At 38.9% G+C, this 20,632-nt stretch overlaps 1 protein-coding gene and 1 non-coding gene across 5 annotated transcripts in view; both read right to left on the bottom strand.

Annotated features, from left to right (window-relative positions):
- Positions 1–6: 6 nt before the first annotated feature.
- hfm1 (helicase for meiosis 1) overlaps positions 7–20,632 on the bottom strand; it is a 36,302-nt gene continuing 15,676 nt past the window's right edge. For 3 of the 4 annotated variants that reach the window (XM_054766766.1, XM_054766764.1, XM_054766765.1), the window contains exons 2-41: positions 19,953–20,052; positions 19,760–19,875; positions 18,989–19,232; positions 18,298–18,641; positions 17,997–18,038; positions 17,810–17,880; positions 17,596–17,728; positions 15,173–15,324; positions 15,027–15,104; positions 14,738–14,893; positions 14,462–14,662; positions 13,640–13,728; positions 13,508–13,551; positions 12,755–12,856; positions 12,379–12,524; positions 11,490–11,584; positions 11,279–11,412; positions 11,165–11,212; positions 11,016–11,096; positions 9,494–9,585; positions 9,326–9,432; positions 9,170–9,217; positions 8,998–9,095; positions 8,773–8,907; positions 8,603–8,688; positions 7,014–7,097; positions 6,731–6,888; positions 6,493–6,596; positions 6,216–6,401; positions 6,072–6,137; positions 5,857–5,981; positions 4,585–4,664; positions 4,420–4,514; positions 4,259–4,333; positions 4,144–4,181; positions 3,850–4,069; positions 1,420–1,468; positions 1,236–1,308; positions 497–639; positions 230–373 (exon numbers count right to left, since the gene is read on the bottom strand). In XM_054766766.1, coding sequence (XP_054622741.1) covers positions 319–373; positions 497–639; positions 1,236–1,308; positions 1,420–1,468; positions 3,850–4,069; positions 4,144–4,181; positions 4,259–4,333; positions 4,420–4,514; positions 4,585–4,664; positions 5,857–5,981; positions 6,072–6,137; positions 6,216–6,401; positions 6,493–6,596; positions 6,731–6,888; positions 7,014–7,097; positions 8,603–8,688; positions 8,773–8,907; positions 8,998–9,095; positions 9,170–9,217; positions 9,326–9,432; positions 9,494–9,585; positions 11,016–11,096; positions 11,165–11,212; positions 11,279–11,412; positions 11,490–11,584; positions 12,379–12,524; positions 12,755–12,856; positions 13,508–13,551; positions 13,640–13,728; positions 14,462–14,662; positions 14,738–14,893; positions 15,027–15,104; positions 15,173–15,324; positions 17,596–17,728; positions 17,810–17,880; positions 17,997–18,038; positions 18,298–18,641; positions 18,989–19,232; positions 19,760–19,875; positions 19,953–20,032 — 4,473 coding nt within the window. In that variant the 5' untranslated portion in view covers positions 20,033–20,052 and the 3' untranslated portion in view covers positions 230–318. Of the gene's footprint in view, positions 374–496; positions 640–1,235; positions 1,309–1,419; positions 1,469–3,849; positions 4,070–4,143; positions 4,182–4,258; positions 4,334–4,419; positions 4,515–4,584; positions 4,665–5,856; positions 5,982–6,071; positions 6,138–6,215; positions 6,402–6,492; positions 6,597–6,730; positions 6,889–7,013; positions 7,098–8,602; positions 8,689–8,772; positions 8,908–8,997; positions 9,096–9,169; positions 9,218–9,325; positions 9,433–9,493; positions 9,586–11,015; positions 11,097–11,164; positions 11,213–11,278; positions 11,413–11,489; positions 11,585–12,378; positions 12,525–12,754; positions 12,857–13,507; positions 13,552–13,639; positions 13,729–14,461; positions 14,663–14,737; positions 14,894–15,026; positions 15,105–15,172; positions 15,325–17,595; positions 17,729–17,809; positions 17,881–17,996; positions 18,039–18,297; positions 18,642–18,988; positions 19,233–19,759; positions 19,876–19,952; positions 20,053–20,632 lie in introns of all 4 variants that reach the window. The other variant, XM_054766763.1, reaches the window with a different exon arrangement.
- trnam-cau (transfer RNA methionine (anticodon CAU)) lies at positions 7,878–7,949 on the bottom strand. Its single transcript has one exon. It is a non-coding gene; the product is annotated as a tRNA-Met (tRNA).

The raw sequence follows: 20,632 nt of genomic DNA, 5'->3' as shown, positions 1-20,632 counted from the left end.
TTGACGGGTTTTAATAAATACGATGCAAAAACTGCTTGTGCTGTGCACTTCTTGAGGAGTAAACATTAACATTTCAATACATGCCCTTACATTTTCTATTCATCATTCTGCAAATGCACATACTCAATACACCCTACAAACCTGCCTAAATCTAATACACATTGACACTGTCCTGACTCATTTAATAGAGAAGAAATAATTTAACAATGAGATGAGGAACCACTTGACACAAAAACATCAACAATATACCTACAGGTATTTCAAACAGGCTGCAACGTGCATTTAAGAGCATTTATGTAAACTAGTCATCCGGAAGTTCTAAAATATACCATCAAATATCCCTATAAAAGCTTCTTCTTCTTTGGTGTTGGTGCTGCAAAAAATGAGTGCAAAACAAGACAGAGTAAAATTAACATGAAGGGAGTTCATTGGTTATGGTAATCAGTGTTAATTTGTAGTAATTCAAAACAAGCCTTGCAATTAAACAAGTCTCTACCTGCTGTTGTCAGTCGTGGTGGCATCAAATGGCACACTCATTGTTGAGAAGAAATCAAACCGCTGCACAAGTGGAGCCACACAGGTTGCAGTTTGTCTCTCTGGTGCCGTTACTGCCAGCCCTTTACTTAACTTGTTTGGATACTGCACAAGAAGAAAATAATTACATTTCTATTAAGGGCAATTCCATTTTTTAGGGTTTAGCTGGGTACCATTGTGAACCACTTTTTTTGCTTACTTTTAAAATACTCTGAAATTGTCATTAGGGTAACCAAGACAATACATTTATTGTATATCTTGACAGATCTTTAGCAAAAGCAACACATCAACATTCACATCAACACCTCTCTTGGGATATTGAGTTACAAGCATCAACTATTGACATAATGGGTCAAAATGGGGTAAACATCACCAACAAACTAAAAAAATTACAAATTCTTTAAAAAAAAAAAGTCAAAATCTGAATATTTATTGAAAAAAAATCTGTTGTCTATGTTATATTGTGACTGTTTTAACATTCTGAAATTTAGGTTATACTAAAACATTCGCTATGGTTCACAATTTGTTCAATTTCGGATTAAGATATATCTTTTTATATGATCTTTTCCATCAGTTAAACCTGCATGAACATGTGCCATCGTTGGTTTTCCTGCAATATATATGAATTATCTCACAAATGTATATCGGATGCAGAACATTCCATACTGCATCATACATACTGCATCTCTGCATGCACACACCTTTATTTGGTTCTCGTGTCTGCCTGTGATGTGTGAGGGTTCGGGTTTGTTTAATGCTGTCTGGGAAATTGACCTATAAAAAAAAAGGAGGAAATGTTGAAAATGCTTCATAACCACCGCCAGTTAAAACATCTTTCAGCTACTTAACAGTTGTTGTTGTTTTTTTTGCTACAACATAAAATACCTCAGTGGGGGCCTGGCACTGGTTACATGTGGTGATGGAGCAATGTAACCTGCACATGTAAACGTGAATTTCAGTCTTATGTTCTTGTGCCACAGGAGATAGTGTGACTTATTTCAGTTACAGTGGTACCTCGGTTTTCGTAGGATTTGATTTTCGAAAAAAAATGATTGCCAAAAATGTCTTTGTTATCATACGGCTAAACAGTGCGCTCACCGAACTAGTCTGTTCGCCCACGTACACTGTATCATTCCACGGAATCTAGTGCCCATACAAAGTATCCATGTGTTGGTGACTCAGTCTCTGTGGAGAACGGATAGTGGTTCCTTTAGAGATGGGACACTGTAGGCAGATTCCGGCCAGGGAATCTTTTAATAATTTTTATTTTCTGTTTTTTGGGTGGTTTATTCATTCATACAACGCACACAGAACAATAAACAACTAAGTTTCTGTCTCCTTTCTTCCTCCTAAAACACTGTGCACCTTGCGTACTGTGTATTTCTGAGTGTTAGGCGAACAAGCTTTCAGACAGTATGTGCTTTTTTTTTATAGAATAGGTCTGCAAAAAAGTTTCAAGTGCCAGAGCTTTGATAAAGAAGGTGAGAAACGCTACTGAATTCAAGAAAAATTTGTCACGTAGTATGAAGGTACCAACTGTTAAATGGGATTGTAATGTAAAGGGTCCTTCATCAACACAGGTTGCAGGGGGAATTGTTTAACTGAGATGCAAAACAGAGAGTGATCCTGGCCAGTGTGTGTAATGATGATTGCACCTACTGCTGAAGTTTACCATAAAGTTTAAATGAGCAAGTATACAGCTCTAACTGTCCACTCTTTAAAGTTAAGTTTGTAACGGACTAGAGCAGGGATGCTGATACTTTTTCAGCCTGCGAGCTATTTTTAAAATGACCAAGTCCCAAAAATACACTATATACTATAAATATAGAAAACATATATATTTACTGTATTTATAAATGAGTTTTTATTGTACGTACATCGTAAATGTATATGTACATGTATATCAGGGAGCACGCACTTTTTCAGCATGCAAGTTACGAGTCGACATGATCTATCTCTTACTATAAAACATACAACATATATATAAAATTTAACCGGTAAACTTTAAACTACTATACTAAATACTAATGGTTAGTATTTCACATTCACAGTTTTAAAGTTTACAGGTAATCAAAAGTAGTTGATATAATTCACAATTCAATTCAATATGGTAATAAAGATAATTACACATAACTCCCTAATAGTTGTGTCCACAACCTGAGTACCGGTAATATGTCAGTACAAAATAGCCATGTAGCGTTCATTAGACACACAGTTCATGTATTACGTCCAGTTAGCATTTGCTATCAAACATTACCAATATACAAGAAATGAAAATGATTATGCAACAGACAATGCAGTCGAAGTCAAGGCAACATATTAAAAAGGTTTCAGCAATGGGCACATTTTCAAATTAATCACCAAATAACAGTTTAAGAAACGGAAGTGTAGAAAACACGCATTTCTATTGTGGGGTTCAGGACGCAAAGCAAAGCCATCAAACAATTGACTTTTTTTCTGCATAACTTGCCTCTACAAGTGAACGGATAACTTTTTTATACAGTAGATATGGGCATCTTACCGCTGAGTTAGTTTATCCGTAATTCGAGGGAAAGGCTTCTTGAGACGTCATCAGTACTTCTGTGAAGAAGGTGTCTTCACATAAGTACTGATGACGTCTCAAGAAGCCTTTCCCTCGATGGACAACTCCTGTACGACTGAGAGCCTACACAGACGTTTATCCATAATTGGAATAAAAAAGATGAAAGTTGCATCTCCGTGTGTACTTTGATACGTCTGTTCATCATTGCCGAGGGGGAGCAAGAGCAAATCAGGAGGGGAGCTTAATGTCAGCTGACTGATATCGTGTGACATCTACAAAGTGACGCTTATGCGATCGACCCAAATTACCTTTGTGATCGACCGTTAGCTCACAATCGACGTGGGGGGAACATCTGGACTACAGTGAAACGTGTCCGTGTGTCTTCCGTCCCCTCCCCTCCTCTCCACTCATCGTAATGTTCACCAACAAGTCTTCAAGAAGAGTGAAAGTGATGTTAAATGTTCATTTATCAATTTCATTTGTCATTTATAAGTATTTTACATTGCTTTCTGCATGTACAACTACAATTATTCTCTATAAAATGTGTTTTGAGTTAATATCTTTGGGTGTGCATTGGATGAATTGCATTTGTAGTATTTTTTAATGGGAAAAAAATTGATTTGGTTTTCATATGTTCCGGACCTTTGAGAACAGATTAATGACAAAACCAGAGAATCCACTGTACCTCTCAGTGTATAAAAAAACAGACCGATCCACACATTAATTTCAACTTAAGCTAACCATGACTATAAATAGTAATGTATATTGGCTACCTGCACTCAGGTAGGCTATGCTGCACTCAGCCGACTGATGAATTGCACTTGTGGCAGGGACACATAACCTCTGTGATGTGTCGCTGGCATGAACCAAGTTCTCGTCATCAAAATCGCTCCAGTCGTCCCAATCATTTCCAAGGTCAAAGTTGACACTTGGTATTTGTGACAGTATGTCATTGTTGCTGTGATTGCCCTGATGGGACACTTGCCAGGGTCTCTATGAAACAAAACATGATGGACAGAGTTGACTGCGTTGATTGAGTTCAGGAGCCGTTTGGAGGTTTCACTTACAGCAGCATCCAATCCAGCATTCCTCCACCCACTGGAACCTGAATAATAATTAAAACAAATGACTGATTGGATGTTTTGTGCTTCCTGGGCTAAAATAGTTAAGGTGTTTATTAACCTTGGTGGATATGATCTGCGATGTCAGCGTGGACTGCCTTCTCCATTGTTCTGTGTGTGTCTACAACAGCAGCATCTAAAAAAGAAGCATAAAATGTAGTCACAGAACAAGTAACCACGCAATGACAAAGAATGAGAGCAAGTTTGAGGAGGAAACTGTACCGTCATCATAGTCACCCTGATAAGAACTGTGTGAACATTGTGAACAATCTTCTCTTGTTCTCGTCTCAGTGGGAGCACCGCGATACCTGGCATTGCTTAAAACATGATAGAAACAATGAAATTACACGCTCTGACATTTTATTTCAAGAAGATTGCAGGAATCACCTGGATACAGCGGGCAGTTTCTTAGCTTTGTATGAAAACTGCTGCATGTCGACACCGACAGACTCCTCATTCATTTTCATCTAATGAGAAAACAATATTCAAACAAGCCACTTCGTCGTCAGTACAGTCATCCCTCGCCACTTTGCGGTTCGAATTTAGTGGCTTCATTCTATCACGTATCAGCACTGTTTTGTGGGTGATTATACAGCCTATTATTAGTGAAAAACATGCATATTTTTACATATTTCTGTACTAAATTATGCATTTTAATATCATTAACGTATTAAGCATTTTCAAGCATAAAAATGGTTACATGAACTAAAATACATATACTTGTATAAGGAAGGGATGTCCACACTTCAGAGGACGGCATACTGAAACTCAAAGGATTCAGGAGGCCGCTTTGATATTTTAATGTATTTTTTTCCATTCATCAATCCACTTTCTATGCCTCTTATCCTCATTAGGGTTGCGGGGGTATGCTGGAGAGGCGAGGTACACCCTGCACTGGTCGCCAGCCAATAGCAGATGTATTTTTTAAATTTTGTAAAAAAAGTTAAAAATAAAACTTTATATATCTTTAAAGACAAAGCTTTGTGTTATTATTAGTTATTAGCATTTACATTTCAGCTTCTTCTCTTTACATTTAGCATTTTTGCTATTTTTTTTTGTTTAATTCTATTTCTATAATGTGCCGGGGGCCAATAAAAAACAAGCTGCAGGCCGCAAATGGCCGCCAGGTTGCACTTTGTACACCCCTGGTATTAGGCATTCAGAGGACGCATTAAAATACATGTCGTTGATATGTACTATTGTACACTAGTCACTAGGTGCCAGTAATGTTACACTGATGAGGCAATAGCCACCGCAGGAAGTAACAGCAACAAGGGACTCTCCCAATGCATTTATGTCTTAAATGACATATTTTCTGTTTTTTATGTCTACTATATTGAGTAATTATAGGTGTAAAGTTGACTATGGGGTGTTATTTCATGTCTGGAGGCCGGTAATAATGTTAAAAAACACACAGAAGGTCGTAAACAGGTTTTCTATGCTCTAACTATGAAAATGTTTGACTTATAAATAAGCAATCCTACTTTGCAGAAATTCATTTATCATAGTCGGGTCTGGAACAAATTCATCGCAATAAATGAGTGATTACCGTACAGTACATACTGTCAAGTTGGTTCCTTGACAACCACTGACATACATGTCAACCCACTGTAGTGGTACATTTGCATTAAATCCCCATCTGTCATGTCATCACCTCACCTTGAGTCGTTTCACAGGAGTGGGTGAAAGTGTGTCACACCGACTCCTCAGATCTCTCAAATACAAGGAAAACCCAGATTCTTGGTTGGTCAGCCTCTTTCTTACCACGGCTACACCTATTTTACCTTGAGAGCAGATGAAGAATATTCAGTAATTTACAGTCTGTGGGATACACTGATAGATGGATGATTACATCGATACAAGGTACATCTTACAGCAGTCATGGCCACACTGCTCTTTATTCTTGCAGAGGTGGTTACACTGTCTTTTATTACCACCATCTGAAGTTGCATTGCAAACAATGAAAGCGGTTAAAGAAAATCTTCAATTATACCAATTTCAAAACATGCGTGTAGCACCTTGCTGTGTGGAAGATGTGGTGTTTCCCCTCAGGGGTGCAGCTTTGTCAACACACTGTGGATTTGGTGATGACTGTTGTGGCCTTCGTCCAGCACAATCATATGACGTGTTGTACAGATTATCAGTTTCAAACCTGCGGGCTCCAGAGTAATACACATTGAATTTCTGCTGGATGTCTAGGCCAACTGTAAAAGAGGAGAATACAGAAAAGACAATTTGGTCCAATCAGGTAGTCTCCATCTGCTGCAATGGTGATTGTTATATAGGAATGTTTACCATATTCTGAGCTGATGAGATTAACACTGATCTCATCTCCCTTTAACGCCTTTGCCACCTCGATCTTCTTTGACCAGCAACTGCACTTCAACAGCGTTAGGTCACTGGAAAATAAACAATACTGACTACTTAATGAGTATCAACTCATTCTCATTGAATTTCATTACATAATGTTGCTAAATCAGCATTACGATTTCTTAGCAATATGACCAGAAAGCAAAATTAATTTCATTCTCACGTAAATTTTTGCCGGAAGACACAATTGTTGTCAGAGTCTCCAATGATCAGGGACACGTAGTGGTGGTTCGGAGCTGTTCTCCTGGACAGCAGCTGTGCTTGGTTTTTGAGGTTCACCTTCACAATAATCTCAGCTATACTGGAGCTATATCTCGGCAGCTGAAAAAGGCGATATTAACTTGAGAGAAAGTTAAAAAAAAGAGGGGTACTACAGCTACAGAAATCATGCACTAGGGTGTCTGGCCAAATGACAAATGCTTTTCACTTTTTGCAACACTCTCTACCTGCTCCAAGGTGACCTCGTACTTGGGGAGGTGCATGACAAATTCTTTGACTTGGTTTCCAAATGGTGGATGTCTGTTGAGAATCTGCGAAAAAAACAATACACCGCACTTTATCCACCCACTAAATGTAGTATTTATCTTAATCAACAACTGCTATACATATTGTTAATTAATTATACAGATTTGAAAACATTACATGATGATAGGGTTATTTCATGATTTGGATTCATAAGAATTGGATTCATCAGGATTCAAAAATACTCTTCAAACATTTTTAGGACCAACATTGTGTTTTCTTTGATGAATGACTAAAAATTTCCGAGACCCGGTTAATTCCCTACGTATAGTCATGGTGTGACTGTTGCATGCAGATTCTTAATAATAAAAGACACAATTCATAATAAAACATTAAAAAAGACTCCAAATTGATCCAAAAGTCAAACCCACAACATTCTCGCTCACCAGCGGCTACATTCATGTGTAATAAAGGCTTGTAATTTAATTCAGGTGATCGCTGCTCTTGTGAAAATCAATGACAGCGGCGACATTGCAAAAAATATATAATCAGACTACAAATGAGACTGGAAATAGTCCACTAAGCCAGAGAATTTGCAGTAATACAGCAGAATAGGCCATGTCAGTTAAGTAATGTGATTGCTCTTCTTGCAAGTAATTAAAGACAGCAGCAACCAGCAGCAATAATCAGAACGCCCGCAAATACGACTGGAAAGAGTCAGAGAAATTGCAGTAAAACAGCAGACTAGAAGTGATGGGACAAGCAAAAGCGTCACAGCTTGGATGCACAGCACAGCAAGAGAGGAAGGCAAAAGTCCTGTCATTGGAGACATTTAAAAAAAAAAAAACTAGCAGAGGATGGTTTCGATCCATCGACCTCTGGGTTATGGGCCCAGCACGCTTCCGCTGCGCCACTCTGCTTGGGGATTTAGAGACAGCACTGTAGTGTATGTCAGCTGATAGGCCAACTGCAACAGTGGCAATAAATTGCCGCTTGTTGTTGGAGAGGATGCTAGTCTACTTCCTGACTAATAAGATGTGTAGAAAAAATGTTTGGAAAGCATCTTGTACTGCATCGAGGGAAAGGCTTCTTGAGACGTCATCTGTACTTCTGTGAAGAATGTGTCAGACATTTCGCTCCTCATCCGAAGAGCTTCGTCAGCGAACTAACAAGTACTGGTAGCCTAGGCCTTAAATACAGTAAGAGTGGGCGGAATTGGTGTGCCAACACCCTCCTCCTATTGGTTCCTTACACTAAGCCTGGGCGGAGTAGTGGTCTAATCCTCTCCTGCCATTAGCACCTCCGATCAAAGGGGAAGTGTAGCTCCCTGTAGTTGGGTATGAACGACTCTGATACTGGCTCGTTAGCATCTATTGTTCTGGCTCGGCCCTGGCTCCACCTCATTTGCAAGACTAAGAGCTGTGGGTGGCTACAGGGAGCTACACTTCCCGTTGATTTTCATGAGGAATTAAAATCAGTATCACAGACCTTGTTGAGCTATTAACAAAAGTGAAAACAAACTGTGGAGCGATACATTTTGTTACATCTTTTCGAAAATAGACGGGAGACTGACCAGCTCAATCTCTCTTGCGTTGGTTTGTTCTATCTTGCTGAATGTGGTGAGTCCAGCATTCACCATAGCCGTTGAAAGAGTCTGACCTGAAAAGCAGCATTAAAGTATTTAAATGTTTGCTACACAAAATTTCCATTGAGAGATGTTTTGCATGTTGACAGCATCCTCACCTATCTTGTCAAGCTGTTTAGAAACATAAGGCGAATTCTCCCACAGCTTGGCTCTGAAACATTTGGCCAGAATCAGAGAGTTGAGCAGAGCACTGAACCCAATCTTGGAATTCTGACTCAGGAATTCAAAAAGGCCTGGTTAGAGTCAACATCACGATCAAAGTTAGAGCATGTTTGGAGAGCTCTAACTTTAAACTCATTTGTTATTGCCTTTGGCCGACATACACTTGGTGATTCGCAACCCATTCCTGAAGATTTTTGCTGTGTCCTGTGTGAGGCTAAACTCCTGAATTGAGATGGAACCCAACTGAGCTTGAATCAAGCTACAAGGAAACAAAAGCACGGGGTACATTGAAAATTTGATTCATAAGAAGACACAGAGAACAAATACACCTACCAATTCACTTTCATATCACTGCTTTTGATCTTTCCTTCCATTGGAAACCTGGGAAATACATGTGGATTTATTTGAACAAAGCTCCCAAAACTCAATATTAACTTAATAATGAATAGATATTATGATATACAGTAATAAGCCCCTATTGTGTCTGACCTGATGGTAATCCTGTTCTTGTCCCGGTTCAAGATATTCAAGGGTCTCTTCTCATTCATTCTCAACTGGATGTCAGTGAACTCTCTGCTCTTCGACACCACATCGATCTAAACATATTGACATTCATCATCCCAGTGTAATACTGGTCAACCTGCCCAGGTAACTTACAAGGTCAGACAGGTTCTCAGTGCCAGACACTTTTTGGAACTGCTGCATGGTGTCAAAGGCGACACAGCACCTCGCCATCAACCGGCCAGCCTCTGGGAAAACAAACAAACAAGAGCATCCTTAAAGCACAGACCTTGTCCTTGCCACTTGTCATCTGCAAAATGATTATAGGCTAACAGTTAAAAGGAGGTTAAAAAATGGGACAAATGTAATACAATCCTGCATAACAACCTGATTGGAAGATTTGACAGAAATATAGTACATGTCTGAGGTTTCTAGATAGATAGATACTTTATTAATTCGGCTGTCCAGTAGCTCACAATATACATTAAGGTCCTAAAATATAGTAGAAATCTCTAACCAGGTTCTAGCATAAAAGTAATAAAAACAATCTAACATTTACACATCAAAAAAGAATAAGAAATATGACAAAAAAAATAGAAACTATGAGAAATTAAATCTGTAAGACCATTACAAATATATACAGCATGTTAACTACACTATGTTAACTTTACATTTTCTGCTTTTGACTCTTCTCATCTGTAATTTTGTATTACATCATGGTCACAAGCTTCTCCAACCACATTAAAACTTATCATCTCAATATACAAACGTGCAATAAAACTCATGGACCAGAAACCAATGAAATGACACCACTGCCGCATTTTAAGAAAACAGAACCGTCTTACTTTTGAAAATGCTACGGATGTTAGCACTCTTAAACTGTTTTTTTTAAATGTCTAAATAATCACGTGCCACCATTGTTTTCTAAATTGGCCACGAGGCGTCAGAGCTCTCACAGAGCAGAGCTTCCACCAGTGGTAATTGTCTTGTCCCAAGATGCGAGATTTCATTTTGTCAGTCTACTATTTCTGCAAAAGGGGCACAGCTTTGGAACTCTCTCCCCAATCATTTAAAATTAGAGACCAACAATAATGGTTTTAACAAAAGACTTAAACAATGGCTAAACTCAAAGCAGAAGTGTTCACATGACGTTTAACTGGTTGATTGTTTGACCAAGTTGCCTTTACTCTTTAACTTGCAAATGTATTTAATTTGAAAAACTGCCTCTTTTCTATTGATGTCATGTTATTGTACACTGTATTTTCTTTTTCTATTTTCTTGTCTCTCTTTTTCATTTTAAATGTTTTTATCATTTCAAAAGCCTCCTGTCGACAAGTGGTGCAAATTAGCACATGTGCTAAAACACTCAAACAATGCATCTGGTCGGTCCAATGTAATTGTGATGTCCACATCAAATAAACAATAAATAAATATGTAGAGCAAATTTTGATTAACTGAATAATATTTGAACTTAAAGTCTTCAAGTTCAGAAACGACAGGGATTTTTCTAATCATAACAAAACAAGGTTAGTATTACAAGACATGAATATTTATATTATATTAAAAACAGACACCAGACAGTTGCGTACAAATAAATAAAAAAAGGGAAAACCCACAGCAATGAAAAGAAAAAGCTATTCGGAGAAGGATTTCTGCGCTATTTAAGGTGTGTCTCTACCTGTCGGTTTAATGTTGACGTCCTCATCCATACTGATCAATCCAATAGACGACAGAGAGTTGAGATTCTTCAGGCACAGCTCTGTAAGAGGACAGCATAATTTGATTTTAAACTCTTAATTCCTCATATTCAAAAAGGTAAAAGCCCACCTTGAAGTTTTGCTTCAATTCCACATCTGTCTAAGTTAGCAGAGAAACCTGAAATAAGAACTACTTTAAAGCTTTTCAATAACAGTGGAAGACTTCGGTGCTTTGAGAGCAGACCATAATGTGATGGATTCTTCAGTGCTCGGATGTAGAGGAAGGTGGAGCGTATCCAGTCCAGAGCCATGTTGACGTCATTGATGGTTTGCAGAACTATCTCAGCATTGAGGTGCTCCACCAGATGACTGTGCAAACTGTCACACATCACATTTAATACGACTACTTGATGATCTACCGGCACATTTACTTTGATGAAGAGGAGATGCAATACCTGCTCTCGAGAATTTCCACCCTGTTCATCAGTTTCATATACTTGTCTTTGGTTTGCACTTTGGTCATGATCACTGCCGTGGCGGATGTGTCAAACTAACGCAATAAAAAAATGAAGTCATCGAAAAGCAGGGTTGTAGTGCATTATATACAAATAGATGCGCATCATAGTTTTTAAGACATACAGTGGTGTGAAAAAGTGTTCCTGATGTATTTATTTTTTTGCATGTTTATTACACTAAACTGTTTCAGATCATCAAGCAAATTTAAATATTAGTCAATGAAAACACAACAGAACACAAAATGCAGTTTGTAAATGAAACTTTTTATTATTAAGGGTGAAAAAAAAATCCAAATCCACATGGCCCTGTGTGAAAAAGTGATTGCCCCCTAAACCTAAAAACATCTTTGGCCACCCTTAGCAGCAATAACTGCAATCAAGCATTTGTGATAACTTGCAATGAGTCTCTTACAGCGCGGTGGATGAATTTCAGCCCACTGATCTTTGCAGAATTGTGGTAATTCAGCCACATTGGAGGGTTTTCCAGCATGAACCACTTTGACTAGGCCACTTGAAAGTCTTCATTTTGTTTTTCTTCAGCCATTCAGAGGTGGACTTGCTGGTGGATAATGGCTCTCACTGTGGTTCGCTGGAGTCCCAAAGCTTTAGAAATTGCTTTATAACCTTTTCTTTTATAACTGTCAATCACACAGAGCCATGTAGGTTTGGATTGTTTCTCTCCCTTGATATGATTTAAAAACTGCATTTTGTGTTCAGTTTGTTGTCATTGACTAATATTTCAATTTGTTTGATGATCTGAAACTTTAAGTGTGACAAACACTTTTTCACACCACTGTATATTCAAAGTCTATCATCATTGTGACATCACCTGTGGTCTCCCAGCCCGGCCAATCATCTGCAGCAGGTCAGCCTCGCTGTACTCTTCACAGGAGCCTGCAGTATACTGCATTGTGGACTTGATCACCACCAGATGAGCTGGCAGGTTGACTCCCATGGCCAGTGTGCGTGTGGTAACTATAGGATTGGAACACAGTCAATGTCTAAGCGTACATCACAAAAATGGAAGTTGAAATACAATAACAACCTCAGCAATTTCTGGCAGGTAACATTAAAATATTAACTAATTTACACATTCTATGTAATACATTTGATTTAAAAAGCTATGCCATTTACACAAAAGCAATGTACATTCATTCTTTATTACAAAATATATAATACACATATTTATTCACAATCTGTCTTACAAAGGACAGGCAGGTCTCCCAGAGCGAAGACGTTTTCTATCAGTTTTCTGTCTGACATGTCAACTCCAGCATGGTGGTAACCAACTCCTAGCATCACAAGATCTGGACACCAAATATATGAAAAGCAATGTTATCAACATGTGTGTCTCTCAACAAACATAACAAGGCTAATATTACTGTGGACATCAGAGCATTTGTCCTGAAAAAAAATATTCACCCCCTCTAAGTATAAATTTACTAGTCTCTATAGCTCAAAGGTGCTGCAATAAAGCAAAAAATTAAATTTAATTTCTCACTGATGAATATTTGTAAAGACATTTGTCATGTACACGGGAGTATTAGTATCTACTTCCTCAAAGTTGTTGTTTTGTTAGACGATACACATGGCTGGATCTAAGAGAACAAAAAATATATGACAATATATTGTCTGTTTATACAATATATCTACTATTTAATATAGGGCTCACTCCATTCATGCCGTCGTTCTATGGAACAAACGCGCCAAGGCGGAGAGAATGAACCTTCTTAATGCCTGTTTGGAGGCGAGAGACGAGGAAAACTGACACGCATGCACATGGAAATATACTGAGGTCGGCGAAATTAGCGAGTTCATTTTCATTTATTGCGTGATTATTTAATTAATTTATTATGGTCCCAGGCCTAGTGAACGAGAAATCTTGTCACGTTTTAATCTCGCATGATCTTGTGACACCCCTAAACTCCACATATGTTGAACATGATCAAAACACTCACCTCTCAATTTTGAATCTACAATGCCCTGTGCATATTTCTTCAACCTGTAGGTCAAGAGGGTCAAGTAATGCCTTTAATCTGAAAAAACAAGTTATCGCATGCATGAATGTGTATTCATGTATGAGCATGCACCTTTGCTTGTGTTCAAACGGCATAATAAACCGTGTATCCTGAGCCAGAACGGCAGCCGACTGCTGGGTTCCTTTCCTAGTGGAGCAAAACTGCAAAAGTAGATGAGTATGTTGTCAACCACCTTTACCAATTCACCATAGAACAATCTTCATTCAAGACAATATACAATGGTGTGAAAAGGTGTTTGCCCCCTTCATGATTTCTTTCTTTTTTTTTTGCATGTTTGTCACACTTAAACAACACAACTGAACACAAAATGCAGTTTTAAATGAAACTTTTTATTATTAAGGGAGAAACAACATCCAAACCTACATGGCCCTGTGTGAAAAAGTGATTGCCCTCTAAACCTAATAACTGGTTGGGCCACACTTAGCAGCAGCAACTGCAGTCAAGCGTTTGCAATAACTTGCAATGAGTCCCTTACAGCGCTGTGGAGGAGAATTTTGGCCCACTCATCTTTGTGGAATTGTTCAGCCACATTGGAGGGTTTTGCCGCATGAAGCGCCTTTTTAAGGTCATGCCACAGCATCGCAATAGGATTCCGGTGCAGACTGTTTTTCTTCAGCCATTAACAAGTGGACTTGAGCATTGTCCGAAGTTGGTTTCAGCTTCATCGCTTTTTCACACAGGGCCATTTAGGTTTTCTCCCTTAATAATAAAGAGTTTCATTTAAAAACTGCATTTTGTGTTCAGTTGTGTTGGCAATGACTGATAATTTTTTTCTGATGATCTGAAACATTTAAGTGTGACAAACACGCAAAAAATAAGAAATCAGTAAGAGGGCAAACACTTTTTGACACCACTGTGTGTAACCTGACACACCACTAAAGCAGGCTTCTGGTCAGAATAAGTCTGTATGACATTGGCCATCTTGTAGTTGAGAGACAAATCAAACTTGAACTCTGTTTGGTTTGGACTGCAGGGGAATCCTAACACCACCTTCCTCAGCTTCACTGGACGGTGGCTCTCATCCACCTCCAAATATGTAGCGGGACCTTTCTCGCTGGAAAGCCAGTCTGCTATCTAAACACCATTGGCAATAATAAAAGAGGATTAACCATAAGTTATATATAGACAGACAATTTATATTGTTCTTACGTCAGAAATATTGGGTATAGTGGCTGACGCAGCCACAAACCTCATAGAGAGGGCTGTGTCTGGGTTTTGGGCTGTCCTGTATGCATGCACAGCCTTCATTCTGCTAACCACCACTTCCAGAGTGGCACCACGAGTTGCATCCTTCACGACATGAACCTACAAGAACACATTTGAAATAAAGGGATGCTAGCATCCAAATGCGGAAATTGAATATCATCTTATTTTGCACATGTATTAAAAAGGAGTACTCCCCAAACATAAGGACTCAATGTTTGATAAACACACTGACCTCATCTATAAGGAAGAGCCTGACCAACTGCAGCAGACAGTTATCCCTCCACTTTCTTGTCATGCTGTCCCATTTTTCCTGTGGAAGAAATACATCCTCATCACATGTACTCACGTTGTTTTCCTCGTTGCATTACTGTCACACACTGGGGTGGTGAGGATGATGTGGGAGTCCTGAATTTCAAAGAAGTCATCAATCTCTGTGTCGCCCGTCAGCTCCTTGCAGTTGAGCCCCAGAGGTCCAAACTTCTTCGTCCAGCTCTCCAAGCACTGACTGCAGAGAGCTTTGATGGGAGCCACTGGCAAGCAGAAACAATCCATAAAACATTTAATAAAACATCTTTCTTTCCTTTGCTTGTCTAAACTTACACGTCACTTTGACATACTGTAGAGTATGTGCATGATGACGTCCATTTGTACATTTGATCTGCACAGTATATCTTTTCAAATTAGTTTTTTTTTTAACGCACAGTACATTTTGTTGTGATATTTTATCCTCTCAAATCCCTAGAATCTACTTGTTAGCTGTGAGTTCACATGAGATTTATTAATTTATTTGGCCTAAAGTTGCTGATATTACCAAGAAATGCTGTTGCAGAAAAACAATACACCAAAGACAAAGTGAACTGATGAGAGTAACACAAGAGATGACATCAAAGCTATTTTGGGGTGTCCCGAGACACCCAACTCACGGGACGAGACGATACATGAGATTTGGTCTGTGAGAACGAGACGAGATTTTAACATTAATGTGAAGAAAAGTACAATGAAAAAATATGACAAACAAACTTATTTAATTGAAATGCAGGTGCGTTTTGAAATGTTTGTGGTCCCACAAAGCAAAGCTAAAGGCTTATTATTGTCAGCACTTTTTAAACCAAATAAACGAGGATAGGATAATATATAATAATTAGGGCTGTCAATCAATTAAAATATTGAAGCAAATTAATTGTATTTTGTTCACAGTTAACTTGTAATAAATTGCCATTCATTGCAGATGAAAGAACTTTTTATCTATAATAAGTGTACCTTTGAAAGATCATTCTAAAGTTTACAATACACCTATCAACTGGATAATATCTTTGCTTTATATGAATTTTTGTTTATTAAACAATCGTTTTTTTAAACAGCTCAACACAAAATGGATCTTGTATGAAAACACAAACACAGTGTACAACAAGGAGACACTGGTAAGGTAAAAGGTCAATCACTCACATATAATTCTCCTCGTCATTATAAATAAAGGTTTGCAGAAACACCCAACAACTAAGTGAAATAAAAACAGGGTGTTAGAAAAATACATATTGACAACTTACAAAAAATTGGTGTGCTCAAGAACAGTCAGTCGTTTACAGAACACTCTTTTACAAACACTTTTACACACTTTTCTTGGTCTGGCGACTTCAAAAGCGTGGAAGTATGATACCACGTGTCTTTCAGCACGCAACTTTTATTCTGTCATTTTTGACAGCAGTTCAAGCACAAACGCTAATAAATCGCTAATAAATTCCCTCGCGAGCCTTTACTGCCATCTCATTGAGCGCTGTGTGTGTGCCCGCTCACTTCCGCCTCACATTGACACAAGCCCTACAAATAGCTGTGCACAGTTATGCCTGCTGGTAACTAGCAGTTCGTAAACCAAATTTTAGCTCACAGTTCAAAGCAAAAAAATCATATCTAAAAAGCACTCAATGGGGACACTCATATGCCAACATACCACTGTATAAATGACAATTAAAAAAAAACTGCAGTCGTCCAGTACCTTTTCTCTTCTCTCTGTCATTTGAGACTTGACGTACTCTGTGACAAGTCAACTCACAGCGACAGTAGATACGAATAACTTTGGTCTTGTCGAGAGCGCCATCTGCCAGGGCTTTGAAGCTTATCATTCAAAATACCCTTTGTCCATTTCTATTTAATATTTTTTCCCGTTTGTGGGTCAACATCATCTGCCACACTGCTGCGTTTCCTCAAACTATGGTGTGGGCTGAGGGTCAAACAAGACGTGCGCACGTTAACTGCGCGAGGATAAGCGGCATAGAAAATGGATGGATGGATTGCAAGACCGTTTTTTATGCAGAAACATTTTGATCATATGTGACAGCCCTAGGTATCTCATCATTTTAATCTACACCAACAGTTTTTTTTTCTAGTCCACATACAAATGTTTGATCTTCTTGTGGGAAAAGTACAGCCCATCTATGCCACATAAGCACATTTTTTGACTAATTGGTCAAACGCAGGGGTCACCAACGTTTTTCCTTGTGAGAGCTACTTATACAAAATGAAAATGGCCAAGAGCTACTCATTTTTGTAATATTTATTTTCAGAGCTTATTTTAAACCCCCTAAAAAAAGCGAATATGCTTGTTTTACCAGAACATTAACAAAATGCTGGTGTCCACAACTCACATTTTGTATTTCAGAATGCATTTCTTTCCACTGTTCTTTCATTATTAACTGAAAACCTAAATGAAAAGCAGACTTGCGGACACCTCATGCGTGGTCGTGGGGGGCTACCTGGTGCCCGTGGGCACCACGTTGGTGACCCCTGGTCTAACTTTAGCTTACTATATACAGCTTTGACATCTCTCCAGGGCTCTGAGGTCTCCATCAACAGGTGAATGATGGCGAGTTCAAACAGTGCTGTTTTACCAGATCCAGTAGGTGCACATGCCACAAAATTCTTGTCCGTATAAAGAACCTAGAAAATGAACCAAAATAGATGCTTATATTCTCAAAATAAACATTTCTCAACAAAAGCAATAGTTTAAATACTACTTACATCATCAAGAGCTTTGGACTGGACATAGTTGAAAAAGGGGAACTCATCGAATACAGGTCTGAACTTAGCGGCTGTGTTAGCACAGTTCAGGAAATGAATCTGTAGTATTTGTGAAATCCTAAAAGATAATTCAAAGGTATAACTTTCATTCTTTTTCTTTTGCTTTTTTCTCAGTTAAAAAGGATACGGATTTCTGAGACCGGGCGCAAAATGTCAGATTCTGAAGACCCTGGAATGCACACAATCCAAGTGTCTAAATTTCAACTACGTAGTTTGCTCTACCTATTGCTCATTTCTACCATCTAGTGGCCAAAGTGTTCCATTACAACTAGGAAGTCAATGAGGGAAGCTCACCTCAGTTAACCCCATCAACTGTAACATATTGTGCTATCTGCAGTCATGACACGAACATTAGCTGCAGTATGTAGTATCCAGTAACTGTGGTCATTAGAGAGCATGTGTGTGTGTGTGTCATTGCAGTGCAGCACCTTGAATGTGGAGCGGTTGAGGCGTCATGGGGGTTACCAAGGCTCTCTTTGTGCCCTTGTTCTGCATTTCTGCATGTGCCGTCTGCTGGGGGGATCTGACACTCGATGCAGACGAGCCCAAAGCAAGGGGGAGGAAGGGATTCTTCAAGGGGGAAGGAGGAGCGGCCTGGCTAAATGTCACCCGTGGTGGTGGCTGATGAGGAGGAGGCGCTGTTGCCATGGTAACCACACTGGGAAAAGTTTGAGGTCTGGCTGCTGTCTGGCGACCGCTGCTGTCGCTGCTGCAGAGGTCATTTGTGTTGGACGAGTCACTTACGCCGCTCAATGCAGGAACCTTGAACAAGCTGCTTTGGAGGAACACAGAAGAGAAAGAATATAAATAATGTTGTCGCTTTGACTTTAAAGGTTACTTTAAAACAGGCCTCTAGCAACAAACAGGATAAACAGAGAATCTAAATTAGCAATGGTTTTTTTGTGTCTATGTGTCCGGTGATTGACTGGTGACCAGAACAAGGGTGTACCCCCCTTTGCCCAAAGTCAGCTGGGATAGGCCCCAGCTTAACTGTGAATATGACCAGGATTGCAATAGAAAATTTTAAAAAACAACACAATCCCTCAAGTATTTTTCAATATGTGCATTGAAAAAGGGACGTCATTCTAAAATGTAGACTAAATATTCACTGCCACTTGCCTTCTCTGCAGAGGTGGACCTTTATTCTTGCCCACAGATAAATATTTCATGCTGACGGTTCCTTGATCAGCGTCCTGCAGACTTTCATCTTCAGCTATGGTGCTGAAGCCTTCACCTCCCCAAAGGGACTCGTATCTGCCGGTGCTGCAGCTGCCATCTTGGATCTCCTCGTTGTCTTTCTCAACGCTGCTTAACCCACAGAAATTGCCAGCTGATCTTTTCTTTTGTGAGAAACCTGTGAATTCTAAAAGAGAGGTAGACCTCAGGTTTTTATTGATGTGACAATGTTCAAATGTAGGCATATGAATGACTATTTTGGTGAGGAAAAATGTTTCAAATAAATATGGCACTTTTTCTATAACTTACAATGCATATTGCGTATTTCCAGTGTCTATTTGTGAAATGCATCCAGTAAAAGAAGCATCACAGTAAAAGAAGCATAATGTGTTCATTACACAACATCAGTTTGAGGGAAGAGCTGCTGCCAATACTGTACATGTATTGTTGATATCGGTAATGAAGTGCTGGACAATATCGGTATATCGGCTATCGGTAAGAAAACCAAGCATCTCTATAACATTTTAACCACCTACTGTACATCTTGAAATACTATTCACAACATCATTTTGCGAGGCAAGTGAAAAGCTTTCAAGTCTGTTCAAGCAATAATGTTGGTGTGTTGAATTCAGTTAGATTAAAATCAGCCAGATACTAAGTAGTTTACGCAAGTCAAGTGAAAAGGAATTCCCCCTAATCCAGAGCATTACATACTGCACAGTGCAGCTAGCGACTCTGCCCCTTCCTGCATGACCTGAGTGGTTGGAATCTGTGAAAGAGACGGAGGTGATTCCAGCTGCCATGCACTGGCCTCCTGGTGCAGTGGCTTTCTGTTAATGACAACCCAAAATGTGAACTATAATCAAAGGGATGAGAACAGCTTTCAGTGCTATCTCTTTGTACTTACACTTTGTGGACAATGGGTTTCTCATGAAATAGATTGTCCAAGGACAAGGTGCAGTCATCTGAGTTGGAAAACCCATTCATTGTCGATTGAAGGGGTGTCACTACCAGGAAACAACAAAATTACAATTGCAAAATTATCAATACACACATGAACTGTAGTATTTTGTTTTTTCAAAGATCCCACAGGCATTTGGAAATAATGTACACTAGGTCCCCAACTTACGAACATCCGACTTGCAAACATTCGGAGATACAAAAGCAAGCTGACTGGTCTATATTTTCATGTATTTTGTATTCTGACTTGCGAACGGTCGTCTGGAACGAATTGTGTTCGTTGGTTGGGGACCTAGTGCATTTGTCTTTTGCAATTGTATAGGCAAAGATGTTACAAATATTGACTACACAGATGTGTGAATATACATGTGCTTGAAAATGTGCCTGTGCCACAAGCCCCCAAATGACACAACATTCAATAAATAGCTAACTTGGCATGGATTCAGTTGAGCAATTATTACAAGAAACCCCAGAATTCAACAATAGATGTTGAAAATAGACTTGTCTGTGCTCCAGAGTCATTACAAATAGTCTATTAACTCTTGAGCCACAATCCCCTAAATGACACATTATTCAATGAAAAAAAATTGGATTTCATATTTAAAGCAATATTTTTACCAAAATGCA

This window comes from Dunckerocampus dactyliophorus, chromosome 2 (genome assembly GCF_027744805.1).
Source record: "Dunckerocampus dactyliophorus isolate RoL2022-P2 chromosome 2, RoL_Ddac_1.1, whole genome shotgun sequence".
NCBI lineage: Eukaryota > Metazoa > Chordata > Actinopteri > Syngnathiformes > Syngnathidae > Dunckerocampus > Dunckerocampus dactyliophorus.
This window is presented reverse-complemented; position numbering and strand designations above follow the sequence as displayed.